This window comes from Phacochoerus africanus, chromosome 1, assembly GCF_016906955.1.
Source record: "Phacochoerus africanus isolate WHEZ1 chromosome 1, ROS_Pafr_v1, whole genome shotgun sequence".
Classification (NCBI taxonomy): domain Eukaryota; kingdom Metazoa; phylum Chordata; class Mammalia; order Artiodactyla; family Suidae; genus Phacochoerus; species Phacochoerus africanus.
The window spans coordinates 62,277,181-62,298,337 of NC_062544.1; the positions used below are offsets into that span (position 1 = coordinate 62,277,181).

At 42.3% G+C, this 21,157-nt stretch overlaps 1 protein-coding gene across 5 annotated transcripts in view; it reads left to right on the top strand.

The window, feature by feature from the left end:
• Positions 1-82: 82 nt before the first annotated feature.
• Positions 83-21,157, top strand: part of DROSHA (drosha ribonuclease III) — a 120,786-nt gene continuing 99,711 nt past the window's right edge. Inside the window, exons 1-7 of one of the 5 annotated variants that reach the window (XM_047767673.1) lie at positions 84-218; positions 1,281-1,407; positions 3,033-3,098; positions 4,114-4,947; positions 9,815-9,907; positions 15,664-15,895; positions 18,861-19,002. In XM_047767673.1, coding sequence (XP_047623629.1) covers positions 3,082-3,098; positions 4,114-4,947; positions 9,815-9,907; positions 15,664-15,895; positions 18,861-19,002 — 1,318 coding nt within the window. In that variant the 5' untranslated portion in view covers positions 84-218; positions 1,281-1,407; positions 3,033-3,081. Of the gene's footprint in view, positions 223-1,280; positions 1,408-3,032; positions 3,099-4,113; positions 4,948-9,814; positions 9,908-15,663; positions 15,896-18,860; positions 19,003-21,157 lie in introns of all 5 variants that reach the window. The other 4 variants (XM_047767682.1, XM_047767665.1, XM_047767657.1 and 1 more) reach the window with 4 other exon arrangements.

The window sequence follows — 21,157 nt, forward strand, 5'->3', positions numbered from 1 at the left end:
GCGATTGGCTTAGATTTCCGTCGCTCTTATTGACGGGCCAATCACTGCGCACAAGGCGCTGCGGCGAGTCCAGGAGCTTTCCCTACTGTGGTCCAGCTTTCAGGTTTGCTTTTAATGCTCTCGGTTTCCTGTTCCGGAGGCGCAGGCGGCGCTAAGATCTTGGCGGCTCCGCTATATAAGTCTGGCTTTGCTCTGACGGAGATTCCCGAGAGCCTCTTGTAGGTAAAAGGGGCAGTTTGAGGGTGTTGGAAGAGGGAGTGTTTTGGAGTGTCCGGATTTAAACCGGGTTGGAGTCCGGGGCTGGGGCGAGAGGCTCCTGGGAGTTAGATAGGGTAGTCCCTCTTCAGATCTACCGCTAAGAGCAAAAAAGCGACCCTAGGCCCAGATCCCACAAATAAATAGGAGTGAAGAAGGAGACCTTCATTCATTGTGGAGCGCATGCGGTGGTCCAGGCCTGGGGCCGCCCGGGTGTCGGAGGGGAGACCAGGAGCTTACCTCGTGGGGCTCACAGTCTGGCGGGAGATGTAAACAGGGGAAACATGCAATTACAGATCAGTTAGACGAAGATGACCAGCCTGCAGATTCAACTCAGGGAGAGAGGGTGTTATTAAAAACGTAGTCACACTTTGCAACCCTTTCTTACATGGACCGATGTTCCTGGATGTGTTAACTATGCAAAACAGCTCCCTAAGTTTCTCTGCTTCGAAACAGCAACTTAGGAGTAGGCAGACGCAGAAAATAATTTTCCAGTTGCAGTGAGGTCCTTGATTTGAATTAAAGTTTGCATCCACAATACAGCCTAACCATGCCTTTAATAGTTGATTTCATAATTAGGGTTTTCAGGTATACTATCTTTAAAATCATCCATAAGGATCTGATAGTGAGTGTTCAACAGCAGTCTGAACACACTGTTCAAGAGTGTTGTTGATCCTGTTTGTTGCCCACCTCTAGATTCAGTACACTTTTTTGTTCCCCTAGACCCTGTGCATACCTCTTTTCTTGGGTTTATCCTAATACATATATTTAATGTATCTGTATGTGGATTCTGAGCTTAATAAGTAATCCAGGTTATGTATCTTACTCATCTTTGAGTGCTCAGGGCTTGTGACATGTGTAGGCTCACTAAGTGTTGCATGAATCAGTGAAAAGACGTGCTTTTGTCTGGTTTTGGTATGCACATCTGTTGCGGATATATGCAGTGTGGAAATGTACAGTAGCAACCTAGAAACATATACCATTAGTGAGACAGTAAACATTTATTGATCACCTACTATGTGCAGGATGCTCTGCCAGGGCCTGTGAAGGATTCAGAAATGACTATGAATCAATCCAATCCATCAAGGAGCTAATAATCTAGTGGAGGAGTTAGACATGTGCACACATGGCTATAATATGAGGAAGTCTCTGGTAAGTGCTATAAAGAAGTAAGTACAGACTGAGAGTAACAGGAGTCTAGAAGGAATGGGATTACTTCCTAAAGGGAACTAGGAAAGGCATTACAGAAGAAAGAGGTGGCATCTGACCTAGGTAGAGGGCTAGAAAATCAATAGGCAAATTCATCAGGTAGGAGGTTTTAGAAGAGCGGGAACAAAGAACAAGCTTGGTGGTAGTACTTTGTTTAATTAGGCAACAGGGAAAATTGTAGGTGACAGGCGCTTGATGGGGAAAGTAGTGGAGGATTAGCCTGGAAGAAGTTGGGTCCAGATTGCAGAGGTCCCTGCAATCCAAACTTCAGCATGGAGTTCGAATTTGATTCTATTGCCCCGAGTAGACTGTGATAGTAAGATCATTGTCTAGATCCTAAGTTTTATCATGAGGGCCTTGGACTGAATAATCATCATTAATCAGATATTATTTGCTACCCGCTATTTAGTAAGCAGAGTGATTGATACAGCTAAATCATCTGATGTTATTTTCACAAACCATTTGAAAATCTACCTTAGGCTGATAGGTAAAACTTTTAGTTAGAAAGACTTTACAAAGATGCTTCTGCACTAAAGCTTTTTGCAGTTGATATTTATTTGTGTTTTTTAAACAAGTTTAAAAAACTCAAGTTTGATGTTTGGAGATCCATTCCTTTTCACAATATTTTTCTATGGGAATTGATGAGGATGAGAAACAACGATAACTCTTGTGTTTACAAGATTATAGGTAAGTTTGAAGGCCGGCCTCACCGTGAAGAAAACTAGAATATGGAGAGGGAGAGGAGAAATGATTTTTTCAGAGTTCCCTTCCTGGCTCAGCAGAAAAGAATCTTACTAGCATCCATGAAGACACAGATTTGATTCCTGGCCTTGCTCAGTGAGTTAAGGATCTGGCGTTGCCTTGAGCTGTGGTGTAGGTCATAGATGCTCTTGAATCCCATGTTGCCATGGCTGTGGTGTAAGCCTGGCAGCTATAGCTCGCATTCAACCCCTAGCCTGGGACCTTCCATATGCTGTCGGTGCTGCCCTAAAAAGCCAAAAAAAAAAAAAAAAAAGGAAGTGATTTTTTTTTTTCCCTCTAATCTTTTAGCAGATTAGAGATGGAATAAACTAAGTTTCCAGCCTTTTAAGCTACTGATTGTTTTGAGTCAGCAAGATAAATATTAAGGGTATCTTGAAAATTAGTTGCAAACTTTGATTTGGTTCAGCATGCTCTTGATTTTGTTAGTAGCTAAATGCATTGTTGAATGCAAAATTGGTGTTAAGATAATTTTATTTTGCCTTTTCTAGGGCCACTCCCGTGGCATATGGAGGTTCCCAGGCTAGGGGGTCTAATTGGAGCTGTAGCCACCAGTCTACGCCAGAGCCACAGCAACGTGAGATCCGGGCCGCATCTGCAACCTACACCACAGCTCACGGCAATGCCGGATCCTTAACCCACTGAGCAAGGCCAGGGATCGAACCTGCAACCTCATGGTTCCTAGTTCGTTAACCACTGTGCCATGATGGGAACTCCAAAATTGGTGTTAAGATAATTTTAGAAATATCTTCTGGCATTAGCAGTCTGAGAAACATTTTTATGTCTATTTATTCTTTCTTTTCCTCTAGAGCTTATATTATCTGTGGAAGATGTGACATATCCAGATAGTACGTCACTATGCAAGGCAGCTCATGGTGAGTGGTCTGATAGTAATGGCAGTCATTTTGGGAGAACAGAGAGGAGCAAGCAGTGGCACTGAGCCATTGAAGGTGGGAAGGGTTTAGATCTGTGGAGAGAGGAGAACTGTGTTCCACTGGGCCATATACAAGGCTGGGAACCCAGACCAGAGCAATTAATAAGATATCCTGGAGCCCAGTCTTGATGGCACTGGCAGTTCTGAGGTGTGGGCGGACCTCAAAGGTGGAGCGAGGTAATGAGTTGGTGACCATAGGACCTGCCAAGAAAAAGCAGAGTGTGAGAGGGAACCTAGTGAAGCTCTGGGAGTGGTGACAGTGTTTGTAGAAAGGCCCTCAAGGGCGTTACTGTAGTAGCCAGGCGGGAGACGATGGTTTGAAGTGGGTGGGCTCAGGAAGTATTTATGAAGCAGAAATGATAGGCATCTGGAAATAAATGTTTAACTAGAGGGGATAAGGCAGGAGAAGCTGTCAGGTAACGCCCTGGTGTGTGACTTGAGGACCAAAGAATGGTCTCATCTGTTGAGATAGGAAACACTAAAAAAGGAGCAGGTGGTGTTGTTTTGGAGGGGTGATCACTACTTCCTTTTAGGATGTTTTCGGTTGTATTTGCGAGTCTATGCTAAGTGGGGAGAGGGTATAGACAGGAAAATGCTGGTGCAGTTGCAGGGATGTTGGGGTGTGTAGACAAGATGACATGGGGAGGTTAAGATTTTGGGGAACTTGAGCAGGGATGTGATAGCAAATGGTTGAACACTGGGCTGCAGACTTTGCCATGCTGGAGGTGGAGCAGCTTTAGAGAGTGACAAGGTCCAGGGGTTGGGTGGCTGAGATGGGGGAAGAGAAGGTTATTGGCCTTGAGGAGTTTCAGATATTGCAGAGAACTCAGTATTAGATGGGTGGACTATTTCGGTGGCCTCAGGAGATCTGTCAGTTCTTGAAGATGGTCAGGCATTTGTGAAACCCTGTTTATATAGTGAGCTTGTCTTTGCTCTTTTTCTTTCCTCCAACGAAGTCATAGAATGTCGTTCCACCCAGGACGAGGGTGTCCCCGAGGGCGAGGAGGACATGGAGCCAGACCCTCAACACCAGCCTTCAGGCCCCAAAATCTGAGACTGCTTCACCCTCAGCAGCCTCCTGTGCAATACCAATATGAACCTCCCAGTGCCCCATCCACCACATTCTCGAACTCTCCAGCCCCCAACTTTCTGCCTCCTCGCCCAGACTTTGTACCCTTCCCTCCACCCATGCCTCCGTCAGCACAAGGCCCTCTCCCGCCGTGCCCAATCCGGCCCCCCTTCCCCAACCACCAGATGAGGCCCCCCTTCCCCGTGCCTCCCTGTTTTCCTCCCATGCCGCCTCCCATGCCCTGTCCCAATAACCCCCCGGTCCCTGGAGCACCTCCTGGACAAGGCGCTTTCCCCTTCATGATGCCCCCTCCCTCCATGCCCCACCCCCCACCCCCTCCGGTCATGCCACAGCAGGTCAATTATCAGTACCCTCCAGGGTACTCCAACCACAATTTCCCACCTCCCAACTTTAATAGCTTCCAGAACAGCTCCAGTTCCTTCCCCCCCAGTGCTAGTAATAGCAGTAGCCCTCATTTTAGGCACCTCCCTCCATACCCGCTCCCAAAGGCTCCTAGTGAGAGGAGGTCCCCAGAAAGGCTCAAGCACTATGACGATCACAGGCACCGGGATCACAGTCACGGGAGAGGCGAGAGGCATCGGTCCCTGGACCGGAGGGATCGAGGCCGAAGCCCCGACAGGAGAAGGCAAGACGGCCGCTACAGGTCAGATTACGAGCGAGGGAGGACGCCGCCCAGGCACCGGAGCTACGAGCGAAGCAGGTAAAGCACATGAGGGTTGTTGAATGAGGTTCAGAGACCCTGACACAGGCCGTTTCAGTTGAACACACAGGCCCAGCAGTGTGCTTTGATTTATAAAAGGAAAGCGCTCTTTTAAAGAGGAAGAGACAACAGGATAAAAAGTTGATATCAGGAAAAAGCCACTTTTGAAAAGCATTCCCAAATCGTCAACATAGATGCACTTCGGTGACTGTAAGCCAGTTACTCTGCATAATACAGTCCACATTTAATGATGATCAGTGAAAAATCTTGTATTTTTTTGTTTGTATATTATGTTCAGTATGATCATCATATCAGGTTATAGCACTTTCATTCTTTTGGAATTGATGCTCTGCAGGTGTCATCAGTTAGAAATCAAGCTAGTTAATAAGCAGAACTGGCTTTCTGAGTTTTAGGATAAGTGGAAGTTTACTGTATGTTGTTGCCTTCTTGCTCTGTTTCCTTATAAAATGAAATAATATTAGTTACACGTTATCAAGGTTATAGTTTTCAGAATAGCTTTTCATTTGATTTCGTTGCATTCAAATATAGTCCTACTAAAGAAAGTTGTATTTAAAACACACCATTCCATTCCGGGGGATTATATTTCCTTTTTTCCAAAAGACCAAATACCTAAATATACAGGAGAATAAGGTTTCCAGCAGACATTCTTAACCTGGGATTCACAGATGGGCTTCTAGAAATGCTCTGACGTTATATGCAAAATTTTATGTGTATGTATTTTTTTTAATAAGTTAATGGGTAGCTTACAGCACGTTCTCAAGAGATGGTGTGAGTCTTTTACTCCAGAGTCTAAGAACCATTGGTTTAGATGGAAAAATAAAAATACACAGATATGGATTGTACTAATGATTATTTGTACCGTCAGTGAACTCTTTTTATCGATGAAGATTTGAGGTTTTCCACCTGTCGAGCTGGTAACAGTACTTCTCTTTCCGTCTGCTGTGGCTTGTTTACCTTCATTACCTCGTGGAACTTGTGTGCTGAAAAGTTTGAGGTCCCCAATCCAGATCGCTTCATTACATGGGCTTTTAGAGAGCTGGTCTAATTTTTGCTTCCTGTGGAATCAATCAGTGCACTTCTCAGTTTCCAGGTTGTTCTCATGGCTGTGGGTTTGACTCTGGCTGGACTTTTTGCCTGTAAATGGTAGTGATCATTCTCAGTGCTGAAGACAGTGACCAGTGCTCGGAAGGCGTGGAAGGAAAAATGCAGTTTCTTCTCCCTGACTCCTGGTGGGAGGCGAGAAGCCCTGTTTCCTGCAGAAATGATTCTGGTGGACCTAAGCTGCCTGAGTCCTTAGACCTTTTCAGCAGCATTTACTGTTTCTGGTCAATTTTGTTCTTAATTCTATGATGGAATAGTTGGCAGAGGCCTGTGATAGTTTATTTTACAATTTGATGGTGAAAATCTAAACCAGCAAGAGTTTAATAGTTTTCTTCAGATTTTAAAGTGATTGCTAATAAACCTGTCTCTGGGGGAGCATTTTGCTACAAACTTCAACATTCTAGATGGCATTTTTTCCCCCCTTTTTAGAGGGCGCTGTGGTTTTTAGGGCAGTGCTGTAAAATCCTGAAATCTTCCATCCAGGCTTAAGCTTGGACTTAATGTGTTTGAAGAAGCACAGAGGTCCTGTAAACTGAGGATCTCTATTAGTAAATGAAAACAGGTGCTGAAAGAATTAACCTTCATCTCCATTTTCGTAAACCACAACTCCTTTACTATGAAGGACCTTAGGTGGTTGGCTTATCTTTCTAAATGGCCTGTATTTATATTGGAGTCGTTTTATAATGTTGTATTTGGCCTGGAGCTGCCTTAGTGTCACAGTGAAATTAAAATTGGCTCCCCATGGGGTCTTAGTGGAGTGTCAGTCATTGTCTTAAATGGAACGCTTCTGTGAAATAAACATGGGGCACGTGAAGTCCTAGTAAAACTTCTCGGAAGTATAGTGGAGAAAACCAGTAATTCACAAATTTGTGCGTTAGATTGTGTTAAGTATATGCAACTTCTTTAGTCTGTCCTCTGGCTACTTCTCCCCTTGGTTCTTGGGGTAAATGGATCTATTTTTCAAATTTCATTTTCCTTTTTCTTCTCCTCTGAATTGTGGTTGAATAATAATTTCAATATTGTTCTAAGGCGTGCTGTTTCTCAAGAAAGTTTGTGAAGAAGTGGATCTGTGCATTGTGTATTATGAAAGACAGATTCCTCTGGGGGGTGGGAGAATAAACAGCTGCAGAAACAGCTGGTAAGAGCAGTGCAGTGGTTTCCCCCTGTGAGCCATGTTACAGCACAATAATCCTGAGTGCTGGCTGGCTGGGTATGGTATACAGCCATTGGAGAGCAGGGTTATATATTTTTTTTGCCATGGACTGCAGTAACTTGATGTGAGATCTCAGGTCCCAGACTGGGGAGTGAACCCAGGCTGTAGTGGTGACAGCATCGAGTCCTAACCACTAGACCACTAGGGAACTCCCTGAGGAATATCTTAATGTTCGCCAGCAGGAAGGAGTTTTTGGAAAAGTAACCCAAATGTTTTTCTTCCTTTAAATGGGCTCATCATTTAGTGTTACTGAGATTTATATCCATCTTTTTCTTTTCACTTCGTAGCCACTCAGAGGTAGCAGATCTTAGACGTTACACTCTTGAATGCAAAATTCTATTCCCTAGATGTTAAAAACAAACCCCCAAATTAGGCATATCCTCTAAATAGAATTTTTATTTGGAAATATAGGCAACATTTTTTTTTCAGCAGCCATGCTATCACAAATCTCATTGTGGAGTTACCGTCATGGCTCAGTGGTTAACGAATCCGACTAGGAACCGTGAGGTTTCGGGTTCGATCCCTGGCCTCACTCAGTGGGTTAAGGATCCGGCGTTGCCCTGAGCTGTGGTGTAGGTCGCAGACGCTGCTCGGATCCCACGTTGCTGTGGCTGTGGTGTAGGCCTGCGGCTACAGCTCAGAATTTACCCCTAGCCTGGGAACCTCCACATGCTGCCATTGTGGCCCTAGAAAAGACAAAAGACAAAAAAAAAAAAAAAGGCAAGCAAACAAACAAACAAAAACAAATCACATTGTATCTTTGCCATGTGGCACAAGCTGGGATTTACTGCCTGAAGTTAAACTGTAGCTTTAGGAACTAATCAAAGAGTGTAGAATCCCAAGCACTGACTGGGATTTCTTTTGGGCAGCTAGTGTGTACTGAAGTCTTAAGTATATGTCAAAAGTATTATTCAAACGGAGTTTCCATGGTGGCTTAGTGGTAATGAACTCCCTGGACCCGCTTAGTGGGTTAAGGATCCGGTGTTGCCGTGAGGTGTGGTGTAGGTTACAGATGTGGCTTGGATCTGATGTGGCTGTGGCTGTGGCTGTGGTGTAGGCCAGCAGCTGCAGCTCCAATTCGACCCCTAGCCTGGGGACTTCCATATGCCTCAAGGGTGGCCCTAAAACAATTTTTTTTTAATATCTAAGATGTCTATCAGTTTTGTAAGTTTTTTTTTTTTTTTTTTGTCTTTTTGCCATTTCTTGGGCCGCTCCTGGGGCATATGGAGGTTCCCAGGCTAGGGGTCGAATCGCAGCTATAGCCGCTGGCTTAAACCAGAGCCACAGCAGCGTGGGATCCGAGCCGAGTCTGCGACCTACACCACAGCTCACGGCAACGCCGGATCGTTAACCCACTGAGCAAGGGCAGGGATTGAACCCGCAACCTCATGGTTCCTAGTCGGATTTGTTAACCACTGCGCCACCACAGGAACTCCAGTTTTGTAAGTTTTGACCTCAGTGAATTTACATTTCTCTTTGGCTACATGTTGGGATATTTTTGAGTTCAGACATTTTTATAGTCTTCTTGATAGACTTAGGCTAATATAGCAGTTTTTTCCCCCATTCTAAGATCTAGTAGTTATTTCTCCTAGATTTAGTTCTGATATAAACACACTGAAGCTCTGATTTTTGTTTCAGATCTCACAGTACTTATTAAATAGACTCAGAAGTGATTAGATTCCAGTGTTACATTACAAAGTTTAAAATCCCCCATTCTGTAAAACTCAATGTCTCCATTTAGAATGTTTTTGTTTTTGTTTTTTTAAGGTAAAAACAGCATTTAAAGGTAAAGTGACTTAGAGTCTCATGTCAATTAGTGGTAGCTAGCACTACACCTCAGGCCTGTAACCTATAAGAATTTAGAACTCTTTCATTGTAGAACGTTGTCCTAATCTTTACTATAAAAACTTTAAAGTTGGAGTTCCCATTGAGGCGCAGCGGAAATGAACCTGACTAGGAACCATGAGATTCCTTCAATGGGTTAAGGATCTGGTGTTGCTGTGAGCTGTGGTGTAGGTCACAGACTTGGCTTGGATCTGGTGTTGCTGTGGCGAGGGCTGGCAGCCTTAGCTCTGATTTGACCCCTAGCCTGGGAACCTCCATATGCCACCAGTACGGCCCTTAAAAACAAACAAAAAAAACCCACTTTGAGTTGTATTTATTTCATGGATGAAATTAAGAGTAATATAGAAATCAGTAGACAGTTGAATCCTTTGATGTTTTCCCCAAAATTAAATAATCAAGGATTGGCTGGTTGAAAGGTCTCAAGAGAAGATTCTGATAAAATTCCTTTTGTTGCTTGGCATTAAGTATGACCTCTTTCTTTTAAATGTCCTAGCTAATTTCCTAAAGTGAAAAGCTCCTTTATCCTCTAATAAATGAAGGTGAATAATTAATGTCCCATGGTGAATCGTGCCTGCAGAATTCTTAGGTGAGGTGAGGTCCATTTATTTAGAAGATGAATTCAGTGAAAAGAGATGGTGTTTTTGAGTCTTTCTGTTGAAAACAGCTCTGTGTATTAATTCCTTTAAGAGAGCGGGAACGGGAGAGACACAGGCACCGGGACAGCCGAAGATCACCATCTCTGGAAAGGTCCTACAAAAAAGAGTATAAGAGATCTGGAAGGTAAGCAAGGAGTTGACACTGGAAGAAGTCATAGGATAATATCCTGGAATTCAGATTTTGTGCTTATGCAAAGTATCAGCCAGGTCTTCAAAGAGCCTGAAGAGCCCTATGAAGAGCTAAAGTAGCCAGTTACTTAAACACCTTTACTTCGATGAGGTATTAAGAAAGCATAAGGACAATCTATACATTTCTCAAAATTAGAAATTATGTGGGCCACTTTTTTCTGACCTCAGTTGCTATAAAACTATACATTAATAAGTCAAGGTTTTTTTTTTTTAACTTGAGAATTCATAGTTATGAATTTAGTTGCTTGAGAAAAAGAAAGTTTAGTTGTTTGAGAAAAAAAAAAAAAAGAGCAAAACTGCAGCCACACCTTGTATGGAAAAACAGATTGAGATAGCTGCAAATCAAAACTTACAGGATGTAACTAATTCTATGTCGAAAAGTAAAATTCATGTCTTATATAATGGTAATTAACAACAACTCTGTGACAGATTTGGGGCTAGTTACTAGTTCTCTCTGTTTTTTTTTTTCTTCTCCCAACTTTGTTATTGGGCAAAGTAATTAACTTTTTTTTAAGACCTCAGTGTCTTTGTCTAAAATAAAGACATTTATACTTGTCTTGTTGAGTGGTGAGAGGTTATTGAAATAATACACCTAAAACTTTTGGAACTGGGCCCGGTGGTGCCAAATAAATGGTAACTGTATAAGTAATTATTACCTGATCATTTGGCTCTAGAAATTGATAGAAAAGCAGAAAAAAGGATTTAAAGATAAAAGAAATTAATGAAATAGAAAATAGAACTATAACGTTATAACTATTCATAAATAAGTGCTCGATTTCTTTGAAATGTCATATAATTTAAAATGTGGCAAATCAAGAAAAGAAACATACATTCCATTAGGTATAAGAAACTGTATTATAGGAATGAAGGTGATTTAAAAATTACAGTATGTTGGTATAAGTATAGATATTTTATTAAAAACCTTTAAAGACATGGATGTGATGGGTTGTTTTCTATGAAAACAAAAATTGCAATCTTTACACAAGAAACAGAAAATTTTAATAGGCCAATAACCATGGGAAAAGTTGAAAAAGTTTAATTTGTGCCACTTATAAAAAAAGTTTTAAACTCCTTAGAACACTGAAGAAGATGGAAGAAAAGCTTAGCTCATGCTGTGATACCAGGAAAATCCAGAAGGCGAAACTCAATCAACGAAAAGAAACCCACAAAACAATCTCTCTTATGAATATGGAAAGGAAAATACTGATTAGTGTATTAGTAAGTCGTTTTCAGTCATCTGCTAAAATCACTGAGAGTTTATTCCAAGATTGCATGGTTAGGTGGGTATTAGGAGATCTGTAACTGTAATTCTTTGCATCAAAATCTATCAGGTTATCTCAGTACCTGCCTGTTAGATATTTAAAGTTGCGTCTATTTATGAGTAGCGACTTTGGGGAACTAGGAGTGTAAGCAGACTTCTTTAACATGATGGAACATTGTCTCCTGATGGACATGATGGATCCCATCTCAGAAGAGCCAAATTTCATGTTGAATCCTTATAGGCCTTTCCATACACACTGGAAAAAAGACCAGGAGGCCCCGTTGCCCACCACTGCCACCTGATGTATAGCTTAATTGGCAAGCAAATGGAAAACATTACATTCTTGTGTATCTCAGTTATTGGACTTGCGTGGTGATATACTTGTTAACAAGAGTCCCCGCTTTCCAGGAGTAAGAAAGTTAAGTGCTGTGAGAAGTGCTTTTGATAGAACAATTACCTGTTGCTCTGGGAACACAGCAGTTGATAACTCATTTTAGGCTAGTTATAAAGAAATTGAATTTCACAAATACCTAAAGTATGCTTAGGAATGCTTGAGGGAAGAGGATGGTAGGGGAGGAGAAAAGAGCAGGTGTGAAGGTTGCAGTGTGGAGAAATGGTGTGAGGTTGGGGAATGAATTAGAAGGCTTTTATTAGTAATCCACGAAAGAAATGATTGTGCCTAGACCAGCACCGTGACAGTGGCGATGGGGAAAGTTAAAGGGAATCGAGAGAGATCGATGAGGGGACTCGATAGGGCTGGATAACTGATCACAAGGGAAGAGGACAGCGGCCATCACCTTTGAGGGCTGTGAATACTAAGAAACAGGTAAAGGATGAGTTCAATTTTGGGCATGTGGGATGTGAGAAATAGTGAGACAACCAGATGGAATTGTAGTTATTTGCATTTAGACGTGTAAGGTTCAGATAAGATTCTAGCTGGAAATACTAAATTCTGTGGATTTGATGAGGTCAACTGGGGAGAATTTGTTCAGGCTGAGGAGAAGGAAAAGGAGGAGGAGGTAAGGACAGGAGAAACTCTTTTGGTAGAAATCAGTGAGGACCCATTTGAGGTTGATGGTTTTTAATGTAGAATGCTAGAAATCTCTTTGGTCTAGTGGTTTCTTCTCCAATGCGCAGTAGCTTGTGGAGAAGACAGAGACCTTGGTTTCTGTGAGTTCTAACTAATGTCGTAGATGAGAAAATAAAAATTACACATGTCAATACTGTAAAGGAGGGGAAGTTATAGTTTGTAAGATATTGTTAAAAAATAATTTGGAGTTTGGATTTTGAAATTCAAAATGTCTGAGACACCTACCCAAAAAAGATGTTATGCTCTTGTTTTGAAATATCCCTCTCAAAGTGTTTTTAAAAAAAAAAGAAAGAAAGAAAGAAAAAAGAATACTAATTGTTATTCACAAGAGACAACCCTGACCATCCATCATACAAGACATCTGCCTAAAGGGGATGGGTGAGGATGTCCTGTTTCTTGCTGATGATAATAAACATTTGATGGGATTCTTACTACATGTCAAGATACCTATGTCAAAGAACTGCATTAGCATTTAACTACTAGTTATGAGCTTTGTGATATTGGATGAGTGATGTAATTTCTAATTCTGTTTCTTCTGTAGGGAATGTTTTTATCTGCCTCAGGAGTCTTATAAGGACTGTGTATCAGTAGAGTGCTTAACAGAGTGTCAGGCTCTCAGCAAGCACTAAACACAAATAAACAAACAAACAAAACCATACCATTGGGAGCTAAGATTTGCCGTTGTTAGCTAATGATAATATCAGGAAGATTTGAGGATCAGCCAAGAAACATGAGCATTAACTCACTGAAGTTGACAGTTATAAAATAAACATGTCTTAATTAATAGCCTTCCTAAATACCAGGAATACCTACTTGGAAACTATAACAGGAAAAAATGTAGATTCACTACAGAAAATTTAAATTAATTGAAGTTAAATTTCTTAATAAACTTAACTATATAGATCAATGGGAAGAAAACTATAAACGTAGCCAATGGCAAAGAAGGTGATGTAAATAAGTAGAGGCCATGCCATAGTCGTGTAGTGGAAGAGGGGGTTGTAAAATACCTGTTTTCTTCCAAAAAATCGATAATTTTAATGTAAGTTCGGTTGAAGTACTGGTTTTAAACTTGATAAGGACTCAAATTCTTCTTTGGGAATAGGAGTGAGTATAATGAAGCAAAACAATAATGCAGAGGTATTTACTTAATGCAGAGAAACATTAAAACATTCTATAGACACATAGTAATTAAAACAGTTTGGTATGAGTATAAGTAGATCAATGTGACAAATCTTGAACAACATTCAAGTATATATAAAATTTTATATCTTTCATAAAGTTTTTTCAAACCACAGGAAACTAATGTGGGGACAATTGGTAAACTGTAACCAAAAAATTCACATTTCTGCCTTAGATCTTGGAGAGATACAGTAAAAAAAAAAAATCCTGTTAAAAGTAATTGAAGAAAGGATAAAATATTTATTTACCTTTGGAATGGGAAAGGATTTCAAGCATATCACTAAGACTGGAAGCATAAACCAAAAAACAAGTCTAGATTTGGCCATATAAAAGTTGTATGTAACCATCAACAGAATTAAAAGGAAAGCAAAAAATTGTGGAAGGTTACGTTATATATGACAAAAGGTGGGTGATTATTTTAACAAAAAAACTTTCAATAAATAAGAAAGACTAATTCTAATTTTAAGGATATTGGCATGGCATAATGACTGGAATGTTCATAACAGAAGGGAACATGAGACATGCCATTTTAGTAGTGAGAAGGACTGCAAGTTAAATTCAGTGAGATACACTTCATCAGAACGGAAAAGGTGGAAAACAGTCAGGTGGACAGGATGTGTAGAAATGGGAACTCGCATACGGTTTTGTTGGTAATCTAAACTGGTACTTCCTATCTGTGGAGAAGCCTTAGAAAAAGTACATAGTCTTGGTGTGAAATAATCTGATAAATCCAAAAACAGCAGAGATGTGTTTATAGTAACTTTGTTTACAAAGACCAAAAATATGGTAAAACCTATATGGCTATGGTCAGACTTGTCAAATTATGGTATATGCATGTAAAAGAATAATTTGCACTTATTAAAAATGTCTCACATATAGATATTTTAAAATAGAATGCTGTTCCTGATTTACTATTGAGTCGAGGAAGGCAGACAACAGAGGTCCTTTTATGTTAAAACTTGTATATTTATCTATCTGTTTTAACACATTTGTGAAATATAGTGGTTATCTCTGAGTGGTGTTACAGGTGGTTTCTGTTTTATTTTTGTTAATGGTTTATTATTTTTCCCCTGGGAATATATATATATATATACATTTCACTTTACACTAAATTTTCTTTCTGGTAACAAATCTAATGATGTTCAATGTAATATTTAGAAGTTATATCAGTAAGTAATCAGTATGTGTAGTCTTTTAAATCACCTACCCCTTTCCCCCTGATGTATACACACACACACACACTTGCTCAAATTTTCTCTGTCATGAAATTATAAGTTAGTGCTGGAGTGGATAGAAAGAGTTAATTTGTGACTTTGATCCAGATGTAACCTTTCTTGGATAATAGGACCTTTCTTAGTGGAGCTGCAGAGGCTGCCAGCACAAAGCAGCTACTGTCTTTGGCTGGATTCTCAAGGTCTGTGTGGTTCCACCTAAATTTCTCGGGCTTAATTGAAAAATCTTTCCTTTAGGTTGTTCCCTCCAAGCATATCCATAGGATGGACCTTTGCAGAGTTCATGGTCTAGAGATTCAAGGAGATAGAATTGTTTTTCTCCTTTTTAATTGAGTTGCTCTTAGTACTTATGGAGATCCGAATTAGGCAAAATTGTGGTTCAGTCAGTGCTAATACCCAAGAGATGATTCAGGATGGATTATGGTGCTCTGACTATGTTTATGGCCAAGTTGAAGCCATGTTTTGTGAAGCCTGTTTTTTTTTTTTTTCCATGGCAAAGCAAGAAGGATTCAAACTAGTATCCTCAGTGCTAAAATTGTCTACACGTGGAGATTTCCAAATATTCCCCAGATATCTTTCTCTTCTAGGAGTTATGGTTTGCTGATTGTTCTGAACCTGCTGGATGCACAGCAGAATTACCTGGGGAGATTATTAAAAATACAGATTCTTGGGCCCCACCCCCGGAAACTGTGAATCAGTAAGTAGATCTGGGGTAGGGCCTGGGAATTTGTATTTTTAAACAAGGAACTTCAGGTGATTCTGCTGCCACCAGTCTGGTGTCAGGGAATTGCTGGTTTAACAAGAATAAATATTGTGGTTTGGCGTGACATTTTTCTTTTAGGTGAAAAATGAACTAAACAGGTGAAGTTGAATAGTTTTACGATAGAAGAACATTTTTAATAATTAGCCTCCTTCGCCCCCTTTTGAAGCCGCTCTCCAAGTAGGGAGAAGAAGAGAGCTCGCTGGGAGGAGGAAAAAGACAGGTGGAGTGACAACCAGAGTTCTGGCAAAGAGAAGAATTATACCTCAATCAAGGACAAAGAACCAGAGGAGGCGCTGCCTGACAAAAATGAAGAGGAGGAGGAAGAACTTCTTAAGCCCGTGTGGATTCGATGCACCCACTCAGAAAACTACTACTCCAGTGACCCCATGGATCAGGTGGTAGGTCTGAAGAAGGAGAGAAGGTGTAGACCAGAGCTTCTCGGCGTTGGCACGGTTGGCATCCTGGGCTGGAGAATTCCTCTTGGGCCCTGCCCCTTGCATTGTAAGAGGTCAAGCAGTGTCCCCGGGCTCTGTGCAGTGGGTGCCGGCCCGTAGCGGTCCTCCTTGTTGTGATAACCGGAAGCTATCTCCCGACATTGCCCAGTGTCCCCTGGGGGTGACAGACAACCCCCTCCCGCCTGGTTGAGAACCACCACCTTGGACAAAAGCTGTTTCTCAAATGCAGGAGTGCAGTAGATTAATTCAAGGATCCCTTCATTGTGCCTTTTTTATGACACTGCTAGGCTTGGTACTGGTGGTTTGCAAGCTTTCACTCACAGCTGCTTTCTGCAGTTTGTGGTATATACCTGTAGGTGAGTGTGTTTTTCTCCCCAAATGGGACATACGGGAGAATTGAGTTTGTCTGTTCAAGTCTGTCCTTGACCGAAGGTAACCACAGCACTTTCCCGGGGCTCGGCTGCCGCACCTCGTGGCCGAGGTAGGTGGACCCCATGACCTCCCTGTGCTTAAGGCTCTTCTTTTCTTTATTCCATCTCCATTTTGTTTTCTGTCACTCTCCCTTTCTTTTTTCTCTCGCTCTCCCGATTGGTGTCATACCTTCGTCCTGTTAGTTTAGGTGTACTTAACACAGGATAGACACACAGTGATGTTCATTGATTAAATGAACGAGTGAAGGAATGAATATCTACACACTTAGGACAGAAGAGGTTAGAGATGTTGGAGTTAGTGCAGGGGGCAGATAAGTGAGCATTCTTTTGTTTGGAGTTTTATGCAAATAGCTTCTGCTTGGACTGGACCCTTATCTCTGGGAACTTGGGGGAGATTCCGATGCCTTTGGGAGACTGGGTTTGAGAAATCTCTCCTAGCAGCCTGGTATTTTACTCGATGAGGTCAAGGGGGGGCTCGAAGTCATAGTTTGCGTGGTACAGGGAAGGGGAAGCTCACATACCGGGGCACTGTTCTGGTGCTAAACTTCACTCCATGCTTCTCAGATTATCTTACTTAATCCTCAAAACATCCCTGGAAGGAAGCTTTCTTGTCACTTCAGAATGTTGCCACAGATAAGAGACCTTCACTGATTGTGAGTTTATTTTTCTCAAAAGCCATCTGGAGAGAGGTAGTGGCCAGTGTTTGCTTAGCAGCTCAGTGTTGGCAGGGCCCTAGGTTGGCATCGCTGTCTTCTGGAAGGTGCATCACGGTTGCAGGGTGACCTCAGCAGCTCCAGGCCTCACGTCCTTAGCATGCTTCTGTCTAGACACATAGACGCAGAGGGGAGTGTTGGGTGGAGCCTTCCTCTGGCAACTCGCCCAGAGCACTCTCGGATTCTTTCTTCCGTCCCTTCAACAGAATTGTGTCATATGTCTCCCCATGAATTTGGTTTCCATCTCTGCCATAACAGCTTTCCACAAACTTCATGGCTTAAAACAAGACACGTTTATTATCTCCATAGGTCGGAAATCAAGCTCGGTTCTCACTGGCAAAATCAGGGTAATAGCAGGGCTGCATTCCTTTCTGGAGAGAATCTTTTCTTGTTCATTTGGGTTATTGGCAGAGTTCAGTTCTATGTGGCTGTAGGATGGAGGTCCTTGCTTCCTTGCTGGCTGGCTGGTAAGGGCTCTTTCCAGCTTCTAGAAGACATGTGCATTCCTTGACCTGTGGACTCTTCCTTTATCTTCAGAGCCAGCAGTGTGGGTCAAGTCCCCTCATGTCTTGAATATCTCCTGCCTCTTTTAATGCACCTCTGACTCCTGTTGGGAAAGGTCCCTTTTTAATGGCTCATATTAGATTTCGTCCATCCAGATAAACCAGGATAATCTCCCCGTTGCAAATTCTGTAACCTCAACCACATTTGTAAAGTCCTTTTAGCCAGGTAAGGTGACATCTACTTTTAAGGATTAGGACAGAGACATCTGTGGGATTGGGGGACTGTGGCTCAGCTTGCCTCCTGAGAGCACAGGTTGTCTGGCGCAAATGTGAAGGGAATCATGGTTCTATTACCAAGGAAGAAGGGAAGTGGCTGTCATGGCTATTATTATTCTTCAGATAACAAAATTGAAGGCACTGAGGTTTAGAGCATTTAAACAAGCAGAGCCTTTTTTTCCCCTCACATTTTAATGAGTGTATTAAAACCCCAGTGTAGAAGGAAGGCTGAGAAACCGGAAACCCAATCTTGGCCTTTTTTGTTGGTGCAGAGAGGTGGTAAGAATGAGTGATCCTAGCATCACCAGTGTCAGTAATGAGGTGGGGCTGAGGAAAAGCAGTTACCCTCTTTTGGGATAACCCCTGTTTTTATGATTTGTTTTAATTTTCTTTTTATGTCTTAAAGTTTGGGTCCTTAACATTTTGAAAATTACTAAGTTAAAGAGTATAGATATTTAAAGTAATTTTCAATCTGGGAGGAGAGTGGGAAAAAGTAGAGAACTTCCTTCAGAAATGAATCACAGGACCCTGTGTTTGTGGAGTGTGTGTGTATATGTGTGTTTCCCTGTGTTTATGAGATGCATGTGTGTGGGAAGGGCATTGAGTTAGTGTGGAAGATAGATTGTCAGTGACTTTGGGTGGGAGGCAGTGCGTCTTCCCTAGGAGGGTGTCAGGTGTCATGAATTCTCAGGGGTTTATGATTTTTTGTTGTTATTGTATCAAAAGGGCATGGGTGAACATTTCTGATGTTTCTGAATGTTGACCAAGTGCATTTTCCTGAGGGCTCTGTTAGTCAGAAATGTGTGTGTGATTCAGAGCATCATTGCCAGCAATGGGCATTTTGTTTTTAAATGTTTGTTAATTTTTGAGGGTTGAAAAACCATGTCTTGTTGTTACAAATCATTGATTTATTGTGAGGTCTTATGCCTCTTTGGTAAGATTGTTATTAATATGGTTCCTAATGCTGATCTTGTATTTTTCAAAGGGAGATTCTACTGTAGTTGGAACAAGTAGGCTCCGTGACTTATATGAGAAGTTTGAGGAGGAGTTGGGGAGCAGGCAAGAGAAGGCCAAAGCTGCCAGACCCCCGTGGGAGCCTCCCAAGACGAAGCTAGATGAAGATTTGGGTGAGTCGGAAGTTACTAGACCAAGGCCTTGTGCTCTGTTATTATTGCTTAATCCTGGGCTTTGGGGACGTGTCCTTGAGAGTCCCCAATTGAAATATCCTCGCTTATAGTCAGCGAACACATAGCGGTACAACTTTCTTCTTTTTGATCTTATTTTTCCTCTGTTTCATTCAGTAGCGTACATAAGAGGTCTTATTTGCGAGGCATGCTGACAACTGTGTCCCTGTAAATTCCTTCTGTCTTCAGATCAGAAGGGACCATAATCCAGCTTTCCTCAAAGGCCTGTGCCTGTGCCAGGCAGGCACCCCGTGGCCCTGTCCTCTGGTGGGGCTCTTCTGGTTAGATGAGGAAACCCCAGCTCCAGCCCAGCTCTGTCTGAAGCTTTTTCTTTACTCAGAAGTGTCCATAACTTTGTCATGTGGCAGGCTGTTTTTCACGCCTGTATTCTGAAGTTCCAAGGATACGCTGCAATCTTTGAGGATAGAAACTGCTCTCCGGCGTTTGGTGTCTTTAGCCCCAACAGAGTGCCGTATGCAGATGACATTCAGTGTGCCTTTTCCTATCTGTAGTCTGCCCACCCTCGTTATGGCTCTCTTGCTGAGAGGCAGTGTCCATGGTGCAATACGGCACTGACTGAATCAGCTGGCCTGGGTTTGAATCCCTGTTCCACCACTTGAAATGTGATCTCAGGCAAGTGATTTAATCCCTCTGAGCCTCACTTTTTTCATCTGTGAAGGGGGGCTGATAGAAGCGTCCATCTCAGGGGTTCTCATCGTGGCTCAGTGGTGACAAACCCAGCTAGTATCCATGAAGATGCAGGTTTGATCCCTGGCCTCCCTCAGTGGATTAAGGATCTGGCATTGCCATGAGCTGTGGTGTAGGTTGCAGATGCGGCTCAGATCTTGAGTTGCTATGGCTGTGGCATAGGCCAGCAGCTGCAGCTCCGATTCAACCCCTAGTCTGGGAACCTCCATATGCTGCGAGTGGAGCCCTAAAATAAAATTGTCCATCTCATGTGGTGCACCTGAAGGGTTCCTTATTGTTGTGCTGTGCACTCGTCTTTTGTGGGGTTAGTCTAAATTCTAGGGCTTTTTTTTTTTTTTTCAGTTGTGGTAAAATACATGTAACATGTACATAGTACATGTAAGATATACCATTTAACCATTTGCGAACATACTGTTCCCTAGTGTTAAGTATATTCACACTGTTTTGCAGACAACCTCCAGAACGCTTCATCTTGCTAGACTGAATCTTTCTTCCCATTAAAGAACACTCTCAGGCCCTCCCTCCCCCTGCCCCTCTGCTTTCTGTCTCTATGAACTTGACTACGCTGGGTGCCTCATATAAGTAGAATCACACCGTATTTGTCTTTTTGTGACTGGCTTGCTTCATTAGCGTAATTCTTGCTCTGTTTTTATCTAGTCACTTCCAAGGACTAAAATCTTCTATTACTACTATTGAAAGAAAAAAAAATTTCCGTTTTCTTTTCGGGCTCCACCTGGGGCACATGGAAGTTCCCAGGCTAGGGGTCAAATCAGAGCTACAGCTGCTGGCCTACACCACAGGCACAGCAATGCTAGATCCTAGCTGCTGTCTGTGACCTACACTGCAGCTCACAGCAACGCTGGATCCTTAACCCACTGAGTGGGGCCAGGGATCAAACTCACATCCTCATGGTTACTAGTCCCATTTGTTAACTCTGAGCCACAACGGGAACTCCTGAAAGAAAAAAAATTTTAAATCTTCACTCTGGCATTCAAGGCCCCCACTCCCGAGTTTTTCCTGTGAGGCCTCTGCCCCAACCAGAGTCCACATACGCTCTTGCATCCGTGCTTTTGCCTGTAGCACCTCTTCTACATTCCTTTCCTCTTAATCTCCTTATCAGCCTAGCCCCACCCCCTGTCTGTGCCTGGGTCACATGCACCCCTTTTCAGAATCCACAGTGACCTTTCTGAATCAGGGTGGACTCGCTGTACCTTCTATTTATTTATTTATTTTTATTTATTTATTTTTTCTTTTTAGGGCCGTACCCGCAGCATAGGGAGGTTCCCAGGCTAGGGGTCGAATTGGAGCCATAGCTGCCACCCTACACCACAGCCACAGCAACTCAGGATCTGATCGTCATCTGTGACCTACACCACAGCTCACGGCAATG